General features: G+C 49.3%; 2 protein-coding genes across 5 annotated transcripts in view; both read right to left on the bottom strand.

Moving 5' to 3' along the window:
* TRIM54 (tripartite motif containing 54) overlaps positions 1-3,768 on the bottom strand; it is a 15,014-nt gene extending 11,246 nt beyond the window's left edge. The window contains 2 exon segments of the mRNA XM_023763476.1: positions 3,257-3,283; positions 3,285-3,768. Of these exon segments, the coding sequence (XP_023619244.1) occupies positions 3,257-3,283; positions 3,285-3,425 (168 nt within the window). The 5' untranslated portion in view covers positions 3,426-3,768.
* Positions 3,769-4,958: 1,190 nt separating this feature from the next.
* Positions 4,959-9,196, bottom strand: DNAJC5G (DnaJ heat shock protein family (Hsp40) member C5 gamma). Of its 4 annotated transcripts, XM_006099819.3 has the most exons (6): positions 8,894-9,108; positions 8,025-8,235; positions 7,494-7,707; positions 6,903-7,071; positions 6,372-6,442; positions 4,959-5,932 (listed from the first exon to the last, which is right to left on the bottom strand). In XM_006099819.3, exons 2-5 carry the CDS (start codon positions 8,135-8,137, stop codon positions 6,390-6,392), a joined length of 549 nt encoding a protein of 182 aa, XP_006099881.1. In that variant the 5' UTR covers positions 8,138-8,235; positions 8,894-9,108; the 3' UTR covers positions 4,959-5,932; positions 6,372-6,389. The 4 variants fall into 4 exon arrangements, with proteins under 4 accessions (XP_006099881.1, XP_023619264.1, XP_023619265.1 ...); XM_023763496.1 differs by lacking the exons at positions 6,372-6,442; positions 8,894-9,108 and adding an exon at positions 9,126-9,196; XM_023763497.1 differs by lacking the exons at positions 6,372-6,442; positions 8,894-9,108 and adding an exon at positions 9,126-9,174 and having other exon boundaries at positions 8,025-8,140.
* Between the last annotated feature and the right edge of the window lie 7,105 nt (positions 9,197-16,301).

Below are 16,301 nucleotides of genomic sequence, written 5' to 3'. Positions count from 1 at the left end.
CAGAGAGAAGGGAGAGATAGAAACATCAATGATGAGAAAGAATCATTTATTGGCTAACTCCTGCATGCCCCCTACTGGGGATTGAGCTCAAAACCCGGGCATGTGCCCCTGACCAGAATCAAATCCTAGACTCTTCAGTCCACAGGCTGATGCTCTATTCACTGAGCCAAACCTGCTAGGGCTGAATATACATTTTTTGAGGACACCTTGTAGACTGTGGTCCAGTCATAACAATGGAACATCATACAGCCATTTGAAAAGGAGCGGGGGCCCTGACCGGTTTGGCTCAGTGGATTGAGCGTTGGCCTGCAAACTGAAGGGTCCCAGGTTCGATTCCGGTCAAGGGCATGTACCTTGGTTGCGGGCACATCCCTAGTGGGGAGTGTGCAGGAGGCAGCTGGTTGATGTTTCTCTCTCATCGATGTTTCTAACTCTCTATCCCTCTCCCTTCCTCTCTGTAAAAAAAAAAAAAAGAAAGAAAGAAAGAAAAGGAGGGGGGGGGGGGAAGGAAAACATGAATCTGAATGTGTGGATATGGAACAACTGCCAGAAAAAGTGCACAAAGGCAGGTGTAGGACAATGAGTCTAGTTTAAATATATGTGTACTAGAGGCCCGGTGCACGAAATTTGTGCACAGGTGGGGTCCCTCCGCCTGGCCGGCGATTGGTGCTGATCAGGGCCATCTCGCCCAGTTCCGATTGGGGCTGATTGGGGCTGGTGGCTGGGGAGGGACCATGGGAGGGCTCTGCAGGAGGGCTCCAGGGTGTGTCTGGCCTGCCTTGCCCAGTTCCAATCAGCCGGACCCCAGCAACAAGCTAACCTACTGGTTGGAGCATCTGCCCCCGGTGGTCAGTGAACATCATAGTGACCAGTTGGTCAACAGCTTGGTCGGACACTTAGCATATTAGGCTTTTATATATATAGATACACACACACACACACACACTTGTGCCTATCCATGGAAATTTTCTGGAAGACCATCAGGAACACTGATAATGGCTACCTCCATCTGGAGTAGGGAGCACTAAGGTGGAGATTCACTTTTCATGATGTAAACTCCCATACTGTTTAAAAAATGTGTGAGAGTGTGTGTGTGTGTGTGTGTGTGTGTGTATAATATAATATACTTGTATCACTTTTATAAGTTCTACTAACTTTCTAGGCAATGTTCTAAGGGTATTTTTCCTAAGTGGCTTGAAGCTAGAGAAATCAGAAGTCCTATTCTTGTCCCTATACTTAGAAAACAGACAATCTGATTATGCCTAGAGTTGTCAAAATGTGGAGGCAATGTGTGAAGAAACTAAATATGCTCATCTTTCAGAGGGAGATCTACTGAGAAGAACATGCATAAGTGCAGCCGAAGAACTGGGTCAGCCTCCCACCAGGCCGGCCCAAATAAAGCAGCGAGAAACAAGCTGTTCAGCCTCCTCTGCTTGGAGGCCCAAGGGCTCTGCACTTGAAAAGATCCACAGAACCACCCGAAGCCCTAAGCACCACATCATCCCCCAAGTACCCTGCACCGGGTTGGGCCCAAAGCGTCCCCAGGAATCTCGGGGCCCAGGCCAGTACTCCAGAGCTTCAAGGAGTCAAACCAGGTAAGTCCGGATGCAGAGGACTGCCTCGAACAGGGAGGCCACGCAAACATCTCCTGGCTTCCTGTGCCTGCGTCCCTCTGCCTGAGGATACTACGTGCATCGCTTTAATATTCATACCACTTTTTACAGACAACATTAGCTTCACTTTCCAAACTCCCATTTGCTTCCCCATATTTCAGGCTCTCATGAAAGGATGTTTCCTTCTAAATTCATGAGAAGGGAAGGCAAAATCTTCTGGGCATTCCGTCCTAGACATCTCAATCTGAAAGATGTTCAGAGACTTCATCAGACCAAGGGAAAGACCTAGGTGGGCAAGGCAGAGCCTCTCGTATGTGACTTGGCGCCCGGGGTAGGGAGGCCTAACCGTCAGTCTAGGCCCCCCGAGAGGGAACATCACTGGCTCTGAGATCCTCTGGAGCCAATAGACTCATAGAGGGAGAGGAGATGGGCATGGGGCTCGATGGGAAGATGGCAGGAAAGGCTATGGGGCTGGGCATCAGTGAAGATGGCAGACAACCGACAAAGGGTGGGTCCCAGGCCCCAGCTGAGGACGGCCTGGCTTAGGGAGCCTGTTACTTCCCCTCCCCTCCAAACATGCTGCCCCGAAGAGCTTAAAAGGGAAGCATTTTCTTGGTTAAGTTCAAAATCACTGTTCAACACACTTCCTCATAATTTCTGGTACCGATGAAGAATGTGTGTTCATGAGGTCCCGTATCACTGCCATGCATACTAAGCAGGCCAGCTCTGTCTATTCAGTTTTCACTTCATTAGCAAGAGGGGTGTGTGTGTGTGTGTGTGTGTGTGTGTGTGTGTCCTTCCCCTCACTCTTCCTGAACTTTGCCCCATTTTGTAGATGACCGAACCTATACCAGTGACACAGGGCAAGAAAGAAAGCCCATTTATAAACCATCCTGGTATATGCTGCTCTTCTTTTTGAACCGGCAGCTAAAATGATATCTGTGGATCTGATTAGGTCTGCTTTGCCCCGTGACCACACATAAACCCAAACTGGTTGCATTTCTGGGAAGTAAAGTTTGTTCTCCGCCTTCTCTTAAGGCACCTCAATCCTTAGTGACCAGCAGGCTCCTTGATGATTAGTCAGGGGTGGGGCCCAGGCCTGACTCTATCAAGTGGGGAGAATTCCCAGACCCCTGCCCACTGTCTAATTCTGCCTCCCACACATGGATGCGCTGATCTCTGCGGTAATTTCCCCGTCATCATGGCCTTTCTCACGGGGTTTATTTTGTAATATTTCATGATCTCAATGCTGTTTTCTCCAGGTTGTCCGTAATGTTCTCGAAATCTGAAACTCCAAACTGGAATGCAGAGTCCAGTACAGACTCAGGCAGCCTGGGGCAGGACCACCTCCCTCCTACTTCCTGCGGGGTCTTCTTTCCTCTGTAGATACCACCGTCCCAGCTGCTGTCCGAGCACAGGCTGACCTCGCAGCCTGCAGAGCAGCTGCTGACTCATGCTTACTCTGGGGTCTCCTAGAACCCCGGCTCTTCTTCAGCCCTTCAGCCAGGACAGCCCCACCCGTCCGGTCCCATTGAGAACTCTGCCCATCACCTGCGGGGAAGTTGGGGGGGGGGACTCAGCTCTGATGAGAAGTCTCCCACTAGCCCTCCGCCTCACCTGGCCCCGCCCCCGCCCGGGCCCACCTGGAAGACGTCGTTGGCGCACTTGCGGGCACAGGTTGTGCTGGCAGGGCAGGATCACCACCGGCTTGGAGAACATCTCCAGGCAGATGGGGCAGATGAGCTGCTTCTCCAGGTTGTCCATGCTGTGTGCATCCCCTAGCAGCGGCTTGAAACCCACTGCGAAGTTCATCCCCTCAGTGATGGTGCCGCCCTCGGCCTTGGCCCGGACCTGGCCTTGCCTCGCTGCCTCTGGACCCCTCCTCCCTCACTCCGTCTGCGGATCCTTCTGCTCCCTCCGAGGCTCCCTCTGGAACTAGCTCTGCTCTCGCCCCTGTCCCTTCCTCTGACAATATGCCGCGTCCTTAGCTGTTTTCAGACCCGTCTCCTCTCTCTCCTCTTTGCTCTGTGCCGCAGCCACGCAACAGGCAGCTTTCTCCAGCCCTCACTCCCTGAGCAGTTGCCCCTGGAAATTTCTCCTTTTCTTCCCCAAACGACTCCTGTTCACGCTACAGGCAGCACTGTGTCCCTCACTCCCCAGAGAGCAGATTAACTTTAAGGTGGGGGTGGGGAGCAAGGGGCCTCTGTGTGACATTCCAGCTCCCAATTTAGCTCCTGTAAGGCGAGCCACAGCTGTCACCGAACGAACGAGTGACCCTGACTCATTCAGGAATGGGTGACTCTTGGGCAAGAGCAGGGGTGAGCGTCACCGCTTATGGGGAAAGGTGGGCCGGCAAAGGTACCGAGAGCGCACTTGCTCTCACTCAGAAGCCCCCGTGAGCCCCTGGGCCCCGCACAGCTCTGGCTTGGGCCCTGCTTCCAGGGCATGACAGAGTCTCAGTCGGCCTGCTGGAGAGGGACCACCCATGGCTCAGGGAGGGAGGGCTGATCTTAGTAGACCGACTGACAGCCGGTGAGAATGTCTGTCTCCCCGGCTTAGCCAGCAACCCTGGCCTGCTTCCTCTGAGCCCCACGATTCAGAACAGCAGCACCTGAGACCAGAGAGGCTCTGGTCCAACACTTCTGGTCCACGTTGTAATCCTTGCCCGAGGATATTTTTCCCCCCACTGATTTTTAGAGAGAGTGGAAGGGAAGGGGAGAGACAGAGAGAGAGAAACATTGATGTGAGAGAGACCCATCGACTGGTTGCCTCGCGCACACGCCCTGACCGGGGCCAGGGATGGAGCCTGCAACTGAGGTACGTGTGCCTGACCGGAATCAGACCCGGGATCCTTCAGACCATGGGCCGATGCGCTAACCACTGAGCAAGTCGGCCAGAGCTGGTCCACTTTTGTTCTTGCCCAAAGCTTTCTTACATCGCCCTAGGAAAAGCTCTGGAGGCTAGAGCTGGCAGTGGTGCCAGGGCCTAGAACGACCTCATGAGCTTGCCCCCGAGAAAGGATGGCGTTCTGACCCATGAACACATCACTGGAGCCACTCCAAGGACTTGATATTTGTTGGGAAATTGAGAGAAGCTGAGCTGGGCAGAAAGGACCCGAGTGCCAGGGACCTATTTTGAGCACCAGGGGAATCGGCCTCCAGGGAAACTTTAGAGCTGACAAAGTCATGGTCACACGGCCCCGGGAGGCCTGGGCCCCAGCTCCACAGAGTCCTGGGCGCCCCTCTCCAGGGCGACGGCTCTCAGCCATGAGCACCGGTCCTCACAGGCCTCTCTCTCCACCCTAGGCACAGCTGGTCTTTTTTGGGCCCCACATATGCACTGGAATTGGACAAAAGCTCTTTTATTTACTGACATTCTTCAGCCCTTCTCCCAGTCAGGACAGACAAGTATGAGGACGTACAAAACTCTGACCCTGGTGGACGGGAAATAAATGCTGGGGAGAGGATACCAAACAGGTTGTGTGAAGAGGCCCGAGTGGGAAAAGGGTCTGTGAACATACAATCATTTCCCTACCGTGGGTTTCATGCCTCTGTTTTGAAAACAGCCTGCATCAGAGGTGGTGAAAGAACGGAGGCAAACAGGCACCGATTGAGAACGTCAGGCAACCCCAGGGCCCATGCTGATGGGGCGATGCTGGCAGCTGCAGCCCAGGGACAACCCACAAGCGGGAGAACTACCCCTGAGCCTCCCTCGGCTGACGCGTGGTGGCATGGAATGAGGTTGGTGATGCTAGGGGTATGGACACCAGAAGAAGGTGCGGCCGGTCCCACCCGGAAAGGGGTTCTGGCTTAGGAATGAGTCTGATGCTAAGAGTCCTTGGTGCAGAGTTGCAACAAAGGAGGATTAATGGTACCACAGCTCTGGGACTGGATCCACTCTGCTCAGCTTTCAGGATTGGGTGGAGATATCACAAGTGACTCAGGGACCCTACTCAGCTGACATGGGCTCAAATCCCAAAGGAGGCGTGGGGAAAAGGATGCTGGGGAGAAGTCTATCACCACCGCCTGAGATCTCTCCAGGGTAGGGCTGGGGGTGTGTGTGCCTGCTCTCTAACATTAAAATTGGGACCGGAGCTAAAAAAGAAGAGTCGCTGGGCGCCCTGTATGGCAAGGGTCAGTGACGCCGTCAGGGGCAGAGACTGCATCCTCACTGGGATGGACGCCATCAGTGCTTCTCGAGTTGGGATTCTTACAAGAAGAGGGGCAATTCAGGGTCAATGTCAGGACAGGGCTACTTGCTCCTCTCTTCGATGTGTCCAGTGGACTGGGCAGCAGACGTCACCTTCATTGGGTCAGCACCTAAGGAGAGAAGTTGACGTCTTATTACCTAGAAGGAATGAGCACCCAGATTGTAAAGCAAGCCCCCTATAGGTCAAGCTATAAACATTTATAGTTCATATTTTAGGGCTATAAACTTTCCATTAAAGACACATCTAAAATTAGTGTATATTCTTTTCTTTTTTTTAAATCTATTTTTATTGACTTCTGAGAGGGAGAGGGAGAGGGAGAGAGAGATAGAGATAGAAACATCAACGATGAGAGAGAATCATTGATCGGCTGCCTCCCCCCCCCCCCGCCCCCACTGGGAATCGAGCCCGCAACCTAGGCATGTGCCTTGACCAGGAATCGAACCGTGACCTCCTGGTTCATAGGCTGACGCTCAACCACAGAGCCACACCAGCCGGGCTGTATATTTTTTCCTTATCCTTTAGTTATCGCTGCATTTCAGTTTTCATACCCCACTCTTCTTCATCTTTTAATTATCTTCGCTATCATTTTCTTCCGATCTTCTAAAAGTTGCTTTTTTTCCTATGATGGAATTTGAAAAACACATATGTAAACAGGAACAATTTTTTCAGCCTACTGGTGAGAAAACTGTTGCCTTGCAGTTACACATGAGCATCATTAGGTGGCACCGGTGTGGATTCCAGTCGACTCACACTTGGAAGTTTAACTAGTTGGAGTGGGGATCATCTCAGACACTTCATCTTCCTTTGAATAGACGACATCCTCTAACTTGTCTTCAACTACTACCTTTTCTAGGCACACCCTCCCACCCATTTCTTAACTTAACTCCCACCATTCCTTAGCGTACCTGTCCAGAGGCCAGCGTTACATCCAAACTGTCAGCGTGTAGCATAAGCCCTTCAGAAAACAAGTGTCTCCCCTCCCCTCTCTTCACTTTGCCCCAATACCGACTTGAGACCCTCCTATTTATGGTTCACAGCTTCATCCCAACCACTCTTCCCGTTCCTAACCCAGCTCTGACCTGGTCCCTGTCCGTGGTTCTCACTCGCTTGCCCAGGCTGGGTCTGGACGTTCTGCTCGTATTTTCTCCTCGCTATGTCCTCGGGGGGCGGCTTTAGTGTCCCACAGCAAAAGCAGCAGCAACAGCAGCAGCAGCAACAGGTGAGCAGAACACACAGCATGACAAGTGTCTAAAAGGTGGGGAAGGATGACCTCAGTCCACGTAGCCATTCCAGCTCCCCTCCCACATCCTCCGAGCACCCAGAAAATGAGACAAAAAGCATTTGTTCCCGGAGAGGAGGGGCGGTGCCCTTGGTGAGGGGGTCACCCTTTCTTCCTTATTCTTAAGGGACTAGGACGGTGATGGCGAACCTTTTGAGCTCGGCGTGTCAGCATTTTGAAAAACCCTAACTTAACTCTGGTGCCGTGTCACATATAGAAATTTTTTGATATTTGCAACCATAGTAAAACAAAGACTTATATTTTTGATATTTATTTTATATATTTAAATGCCATTTAACAAAGAAAAATCAACCAAAAAAATGAGTTCGCGTGTCACCTCTGACACGCGTGTCATAGGTTCGCCATCACTGGTCTAGGAAGACTTGTGTACCTTGAACCAACAACTGTTCATCATAAAATAGTATCTGACGCCGTCTTCACCAAAGTGATCGTATAAATACAACCCCAACGAGCCATGCCGGTCGTAGATTTTCCGCTTCTTTTCATCACTCAGTACAGAGTGGGCTGTGTTGATCTCTTTGAATATTTCTGCTGCTTGAGCATTCCCTGGATTCTTGTCTGGGTGATACTTCAAGGCCAGTCTCCTACCAAGGCAATATCCAGAAGGGGGGTGGGGAGAGAACAGGGAGTAGCTGGGGAGGGAGGGGTAGGATGAAAGACAGGGATAGGTTTCTAGATAGTGACGAAGGAACACCTCAATTGTCCGATATTAGACGTGGTACAAAGAATGGAGGCAAGCAGGCCAAGTCTAAATTCCTTCCAACGCCACACTGAAGAGGATGGTGGCCCCACCCAGCCCCAAAGTGTTTTGTGTTTTTTTTTTTAAATGGGCCAGAGAGCAAAGTAGAAAGACATGGGTCTAAGGGGGTTAAAGGGCTTCATGAGAGGCTGAGGTCTGAACCTGTAGGCCTTTTTGATTTCATCAGGTGAGGCGCCCTTCTTGAGCTCCAGCACTGCGTAGAGGCTCGTACCGGTCTTGGACAGCCGGCGGGCTGCTTCGTCCACGTGAGTCATGATCTGGTCAAGTGAGAACGGCCACAGGCCAGGCTGCAGAGAGGTGAACTCCCGGTGGCAGGAAACACATTGCCTTCAGGGGCTAGGCGGGCAACTGGCTACAAAGGGACACGCATAAGACAACGGTGAGTGGGAGCTGTGACTCGCAGGAGTGTGCCGGTTCCCAGAGAAGACATTCAAATTCCATTAAAAAAATTTTTAAAATATTAATTTGAGAGCTAGAGGGAGGGAGACAGATTGAGATGTGTTGTTCCACTTCTTTATGCATTCACTGGTTACTTCCTGCCTGTGTCCTCACTGGGGGCTGAACCCACAACGTTGGCATATCTGGAGGATGCTCTAACCGACCGAGCTGCCCGGCCAGGGCCAGATCCAAACTTTAGGGAGGAAACCTCTCACATCACCCGGTGTCCTCACATCACACGATGCAGACCTCCAGCCGCCCCACATCCTAGAGGAGGTCTCAACATGGGAGCAGACTGACTCCGCCCAGAGCTGCCGGGGCCTTAAGTAAACAGCCCTGGTCGTGCCCACACTCCTTGCTGGTGTGAGAGACCCTGGCAGCCTCAGCCCCGAGCGGACGGGGTCAGGAGTCTGCCCAGCACAGTGTCTGCGGGAGACACTGCGGATCACACCCTGGACACCAAGCCCGGCCCAGGGCAGCGCTCACAGCCAGGCCAGAGGCTGTATTCCTCCCTGGCCTCCCCTCTCACCGCCCCCACCCCTGCCCCTCGGAGACGGGGCAGCGAAACAAACCGAGGGCTGAAGCGGGAGTGAAAGGGGGCAGCTGTAGGGCCGGGGTAGCTGTAGGGCCCGGCCAGCGACCAGCAAGGGGACAGGGAGTAAGGCCCGGGGAATGGGGAGAGCCTGCGAGGACGTGGCCCAGGAGAACCAGGGCAACCAGCTCGGCAGGGAGCGCTCCGGCTCCCCAGGCCCCTCTGCTGGGTGGACTCCCCGCCGGACCGGACCGGACCGGACCGGGCTCTACCTCCTTCCAGCCAGCGGGGCCGGCCTTCCACACCCTCCGCCAGGGCGTGAACCCTCACACCGCGGGGCCAGTGGCCCTCTGCGCCTGCGCACTGTGTCAACACTCGGGGTCGTTTTTTGGCGCCACCGGAAGGTCTGGGAGGCGAGGCTGAGCGAGCCCCGGGACTTATTTCGCTCGCGGGAAACCTGAGCGTAGGGATACGCCCGGCGCCTGCAGACCAGGGCCGCGTGGGCATCTTCTGCAGCCCCTGCCGCGGGCAGCTCTTCTCCGCCGGGAGGGAACCACCTCGCTGGTCACCGTCCTGGCTCGTGGACTCACTTAAAGAAAGATAATGGGCTTGCAGGAGGGGCTGTGTGAGCAGTATGGTTACTGCACGCCTTCCTCAAGGCGGGTATTACCTTCCCAGTCTTCTTTTTCACCTTGTCTTTCCCTTCCACGTGGAAACCGGTGCACGTCCTTTAAGACTCACCTCAAATGTCAGTATTCCTGGGAATCCTTCCTTCATTCCCCAGCCCAGTTATTCCCACCTTGCCCTGTCAAAGCATGTATCCTATTATATTGTAATTATTAGTTCGCACATTCCTTTTTAAAAACAATATCTTGAACATTTCCAGAAGTTACTACTGTTCTTCAAAAACTTCCTTTAAATACTATGACATCATGCATATGTACCATAACGTAAAAGTATAATCCAGATCGGATAATGAAGATGTTTCTAATCATTCAATAGTATAATAACCTTGTGATGAAAATTCTTACCTTACCTATCAATCTTTAAAGAAATCTCCCTTTTTCCCCTTGGAGTAGAAAGTGAAATTTTTTGAGGTCCTTGACCCATATTACTAACTCTCTTCCCAGGAAGGAACCAAAAGTACCAGTTTACATCCCTACCTAGAGGACATGAGAGCACCCATCTCTACCTGGCCTCACTTCAGTGATCCCCTACAGCAGTGGTTCCCAAACTTATTTGGCCTACTGCACCCTTTCCAGAAAAAAATATTACTCAGCGCTCCCTGGAAATTAATTTTTTAAAATTTTAATAGCAATTAAACAGAAAGATATATGTATTAATGTTTCTACCTTTTTCGTAAAATATAGTAAAGAAAGGTGTAAATTAGAAACATTGAAGTTTGAAATTATGAAACTATTTATTGAACTCAGAATAGAAAGGTAATACAAAAAAAGTTAAAACAAATGCACCTGTGGCCATCACCGCCCCCCTGGATCGCTGCAGCGCCCACCAGGGGGCGGTAGCGCCCACTTTGGGAATCACTGCCCTACAGGAAGTAGTGTTTGCAGCATTAATAATTTACTGCGTCATATTGGAGAGGAAAACTCAATGGTTCCTATAACATGTAATTGAAAGAGCTTTACTAATTCAATAATACATCTCTGTTACCCCCTCTTGTGGTTTTTACCATTCTCTTTTCTTTAATACAGTTATATGTGCACATTTATCTTCCCTTTTAGGTTTTAAGTGATAAATCAATACTCTACCCCAAGAGCTATGAGCCATCTGAGCAAACTAGCTAAGGAGTCCATATGTTATAGGCACAATGACCACTGAACTAACGAATTTATTTCTGTAGGTTTGTGATCAGGATGGGGGTGGATATCTATAGGTCTGTGATCAGGGTGCGGATTAAAATATTTGGCATCACCCACCCAGCTCATAGGTTCTGGGTCAGATGAATTTAGAGGGTAGTGACCTAGAGTGAAGGAACTAAAGCTGACACATTTTTTGGTGGTTGGGACTATGCCAGATTTCTCTGACTAACCTCCAACCTTTTATCACCATCAGGGGAAGACAGAAATAGCAGAACAATATAATCATTTCTTCGCTAGCACTGGGAGGAGGGAAGAAGGCATCAGAAGTGCAGTGCACTCAGCAAGTTCCTCACCTCGATCTACAGGCCCAATGTGGTCCTGCCCCTGCCCCTCACTCCCACACTTTTCCGTCAGTTCTTTGGAGACACCCAGTTCTCTTCCATTTCAAGGGCCGTTGGCTATGCTGCTCCCTCTGTCTGGAGGACTCCTCTCTGGACTGTTCCCTATGCCAACTTTTCATCTTTTGTGGATCTCAGCTTCCTGCCTCCTCAGAGAGGCCTTCTAAATGGAATTCCACTCTTCTCTCCCCACTTCATAATATCCTCACCATGGTTTGTGAATAGATGTTTATTTGCATGTTGATTTGTTTAACGTCTGTCTTTCCCAGTAGGCAGTGAACTCCATGAAGGCAGGGACCTTGTCTGTTCACCATTGTATCCCCAGCACCTGGAACCAGGCCTGGCTCACAATAAGTTAATTCACGATTTGTTGAATGAGCTACAGCAGAGGGAGCCCTCTGCTGGTCCAGTGTAGACTCAGAGGTCAGCCCATAGCAAGGGGCAAAGAGAAAAGGGCAGTAGGGGAGATGGTAATGGTGATTCTGAGCTTCTTGTTTCTTGTTTGTGTTAGTCTTCGTCTAGTTCCTAACACAGTTCCTAGAATGTTTTGGTGCTCAATAAATGTTGGTTGGTTGAATGAACCAGCAAACTTTTGGGTGCCTGTTCAGAGGTACTTTTACCCAATTATCTCTGATTCTCACAACAACCTTATATGATCATGTCCCTGCTTTATAGAAATAAGTGCCGAGAAAGAGGGCAAATTGGGTGCTGAGTAAATATCTTTCACATCTTGCCAGAGGCTCCAGAAGGTAATTACTTCTTATCATTACCCCCTGACATTCTAATTAATTCTAATTATAGTTCGTGGCTCTTGAAATAGCCATTATCTTTAAGTTTCTGAGCCTCTGTTCTGACTGAAATGACACTACAGCCAGCAGGCTGCAGAGATGGGAATAGAGCAGGCAAGTCATCCTGGCACCCTTTGGCCGCAGGTTCTCCACTTCGCCTTCACCTAGAAACAGACCCTCTTTGGCTCTGTTTCCTGCACGTTGTATCTTCTAACACCCAGTACAGAAGGAAGAACACACCAGCCAGGAGACAGAAGCCCTAGTTCTGAGTTCTCACTATCTTTCTAACAAGCTGTGTCGTATGGAACAAGTCACTTAATCTGAGACTCATTTTCCTCTTTTATTATTATTACTAGAGGCTCGATGCACAAAATTCGTGCATGGGTAGGGTCCCTAGGCCTGGCTGGCGATCAGGGCCGATCTGTGGGGCGACCTGTGGGGTGATTAGGGCCCCCTGCTGGCACCGGCCTTGGCTGGCCTGGGACCTGCGGGCTAGGGGCAGCTCCTGCGTTGAGTGTCTGCCCCCTGGTGGTCAGTGTGCATCATAGTGACTTGTCGTTCCACTGTTTGGTTGATTAGCATATTAGGCTTTTATTATATAGGATTATTTTAAAAAATATTTTTATTGATTTCAGAGAGAGAGGGAGAAATAGAAACATCAATGATGAGAGAGAATCATCGATCAGCAGCCTCCAGCATGCCCCCTGCTGGGGATCAAGCCTGAAACCCAGGCACGTGCCCTTAACGGGAATCAAACCTGGGACCCCTCAGTCTTCAGGCCAACACTCTACCCACTGAGCCAAACCTGCCAGGGCTCATTTTCCTCTTTTATATAAACCTGAGTCATTTCCAAGGTTGCTGTCAGTACTAAATTACATTTGGAGTAAAAAGGATGGGAAAATGAAAATAACTATGCTAAAGAATGAGCACAGACTAATATCTTTTCTGGGATTATTTGCCCTCTCACCATACCTTGAATCAGGAATCTTCGAGTTTACTACCTCACCGAGCCATTTGGTATCTTCTGGAGAAAACCAAGAAACATCCTTTATTTACCCACAAACAACGTTTTAGTCATATAGCTGGAATGTACACATACAGACAGCAGACATTGACATATTCATACCCAAAATATCATGCTCTCAAACATATGCAGTTGGAGAGAGAGACCATAATTTGTCATACCCAGGCACCAGGTTCTAGAATTCACAATGTTTAAGCTGGAAGGGACATTAGACTTAATTCTTATCCAAATGCCTTTATTTTGTAATTGAGGAAAGTATGACCCAGAGATAGGGACTGACCTGCTCAAGGTCAACCAGTGAGGTCCAGATCTAAGTCTTCTGACTTCAAGTTCAGGGTCTATACAGTGACTTCTCCTTATAGACACCAGCTCGCTCTCTCTCTCTCTCTCTCATTGATTTCAGAGAGGAAGGGAGAGGGTGAGAGTTTGAAACATCTGTGATGAGAGAGAATCATTGATCAGTTGCCTCCTGTATGCCCCCTACTGGGGATCAACTCCAAAACCCAGGCATGTGTTCCCACTGGAATCAAACCATGACGTTCAACCACTGAGCCACACTGGCCAGGCCACACCAGCTCTCTTTAAAAATCTAGGTTAGAGACAGACCAAAGCTGTAGTTGATATTCAGCTCCTTTCATGGATGATGTCAGGAAATGTCCCTCTCCTCCTCCCCCGCCCCCACAGGCATCTCAGGGTGGGAGGTGGAGGGCTTCCAGCTAGAAAGGCATCTCTTACCCGTGTCCTCTCTGCCCTGCAACCCCAGACTCTGCAGACCTAAGGGCAGGCTAACAGGGCACACCTGCCTCACCTGCAAAATGGAGATGGTGGTGTCTACCTCTTAGGGTTGTTAGGAGGCTTAAGTATTTAATTTGATCAGTGCTTGGCACATGGTAAGTGCTTTCTCATTTATCATCATCATCGTTTCTAATCTATCTCCTCTCAATTTTGTAAAGAGAGAAGTTACTTTTTATATGGTCTCTGGGAAGAAAGGAAAAACCAGGCTCCTTCCCTTAAGAAGATTTGCAAATTGTAATTGGCATCCTCCCATCCCCTTTCTGCACCCTTCTCAGCCTTGTAGATCCCCATTTTTTTATTCCCCTGACCAGTATCCACCTGCTGCTTTCTGGCTATTCAAAATATCTCCGACAGTCCTCCCCCAAGCAGTAAGAACTCCAAAATTACCTCTCTCACTGCCTCTCCTTCCAACATTTCTGATAAAAAAATACCTCCATAAAATGATCTCATCCACAAGGGTTAGGTGGGAAGCAATCTGATTAAAATACTGTTAGTTCAGCTTACAGTGAGAAAGACTATAATACTGCACCCACTTAATTCTTACTAATGCAAAAGGAATAACTGCAACTTCAGGCTATGTTTTGAGAAGAGACTTTGGGCCTTAAATCACTTCTCTCTTTTCTGTCCAACTCCACCAACTTCACATCTTTTCCTTCCTGCAGCTCTGCCTTATCCGGGTTTTCCTCTCCCCCTGCTGGATCCTCTCCCTTCTTTCACCTCCTGGCCATGGATATTCTATGAGGTTTTGTCTTCAAGCGCCTGCTGTGCTCTCTCTCTCTTCTTCAGAGATCCAATGACACCCATGGCTTCAGCTGTCTCAGCGATGCTTTAGTGCAGGGGTGGGCAAACTTTTTGACTCGAGGGCCACAATGGGTTCTTAAACTGGACCGGAGGGCCGGAACAAAAGCATGGATGGAGTGTTTGTGTGAACTAATATAAATTCAAAATAAACATCATTGCATAAAAGGGTACGGTCTTTTTTATTTATTTAGTTTTATTCATTTCAAACGGGCCGGATCTGGCCCGCGGGCCATAGTTTGCCCACGGCTGCTTTAGTGTCAGGTTGGTGTCATTCACATGCCAGTTTCCCATGGTCTCAACACCACACTCTAAAATCTGAACTCACGATCGTGCCCCCAACCTGGTTGTTCCTCTTGGTTTCTCTATTTGTTAATGTTATGACTTTCCAAGATAATGATGCTCAAAACCCAAACATCATTGGGCTGTGGACTCATTATTTCCCCCAAATTCAGTTAAAAAAGTCTTACCTTTTATTTTGTTTGTTTGTTTGTTTATTTATTTATTTATTTATTTATTACTTTTTCTTATATTTTTATTGATTTCAGAGGGGAAGGGAGAGGGAAAGAGAGAGAGATAGAAACATCAATGATGAGAGAGAATCATTGATCTGCTGCCTCCTGCACACCCCCTACTGGGGATTGAGCCTACAACCCGGCCATGTGCCCTTGGCCGGAATCAAACCTGGGACCCTTCAGTCTGCAGGCCAACGCTCCTTCCACTGAGCCAAACCAGCTAAAGCTAGTCTTACCTTTTAAATGGCTCTTTCATTTGTCCCTTCTTTTCAGCTCCCGCCACCTGAAGCACCCCGGATAAAGGATTGCCATATCACACTGACTGTTGCCCTAGCCTCCTAACTGTTCTCCCTACTGCCAGTTTCATCCTGGATCCGATTACCACTCTTTTGGTCTTAGCCTACGGATGCAAAACAACCATTTAAATCTGGCTGCTTTCTGGCTATTCAACCAGATTCCAACTTGATTCCAACTTACCCCTCCAAACTTAGTGTCTACTATTGCCCTCAAGTGAGCCTTCCATAACACTCAGACTAAACATTCCTATACCATCGCTCTCACATTTCCCCCCATGAATTGTCCTTTTCATTAATCAGTTCACTTACTCAACAAATATCTGTTAAGCACTGCCGTATGCCTCGTACCTTGGCTATAATAATTGGTCAAACTCATTTCTGTTCTCACAGATTATAGCCTAGTGTGGAAGACAGATATTCATCAATATGTTCAGCAAATATTTACTGGGCACTGTTGCATGCCAAACACTGTTCTAGATCCTGGGAGTGCAGCAGTATACCAAACAGACAAAACTTCCGTCACCATGGAGCTTACATTCTGGTGGGAGGAGATAGCCAGGAAATAGAGCAAGTGAAATATATAGCATGTTAGGTGGTAACAATGGCTATGGAGAAACATAAAGCAAGGGATGGAGACAGAATTTTTGAGGGATTTCAGTTTTTAAAAGGATAAGCAGATAGCTCTGGCCAGTGTGGCTCAGTTGGTTAGGGTTGTGGGTTCAATTCCTGGTCAGGAATACCCAGGTTTTGGGTTCGATTCCAGGTCGGGGTGTGTACAGGAGGCGACCGATCAATGTTTTTCTCTTACATTGATGTTTTGCTCTCTCTCCCTCTCCTTTCCTCTCTCTCCAGAATCAATGAAAAACATATCCTCAAGTGAAAAAAAAAGAAAAAGAATAAGCAGACAGGCCCGAGAAGGTGATATCTGCGTGAACATCTCAAGCAGGTCCTCAGGTGAGTCGTGAAGACATCTGGCAGAGTGTACTACAGGTACACAGATGAGTACATGCATAG

This window comes from Myotis lucifugus, unplaced genomic scaffold, assembly GCF_000147115.1.
Source record: "Myotis lucifugus unplaced genomic scaffold, Myoluc2.0 scaffold_285, whole genome shotgun sequence".
NCBI classification, from domain to species: domain Eukaryota; kingdom Metazoa; phylum Chordata; class Mammalia; order Chiroptera; family Vespertilionidae; genus Myotis; species Myotis lucifugus.
The sequence above is the reverse complement of the archived record's forward strand: the minus strand, read 5'-3'. Positions and strand labels throughout refer to the sequence as shown.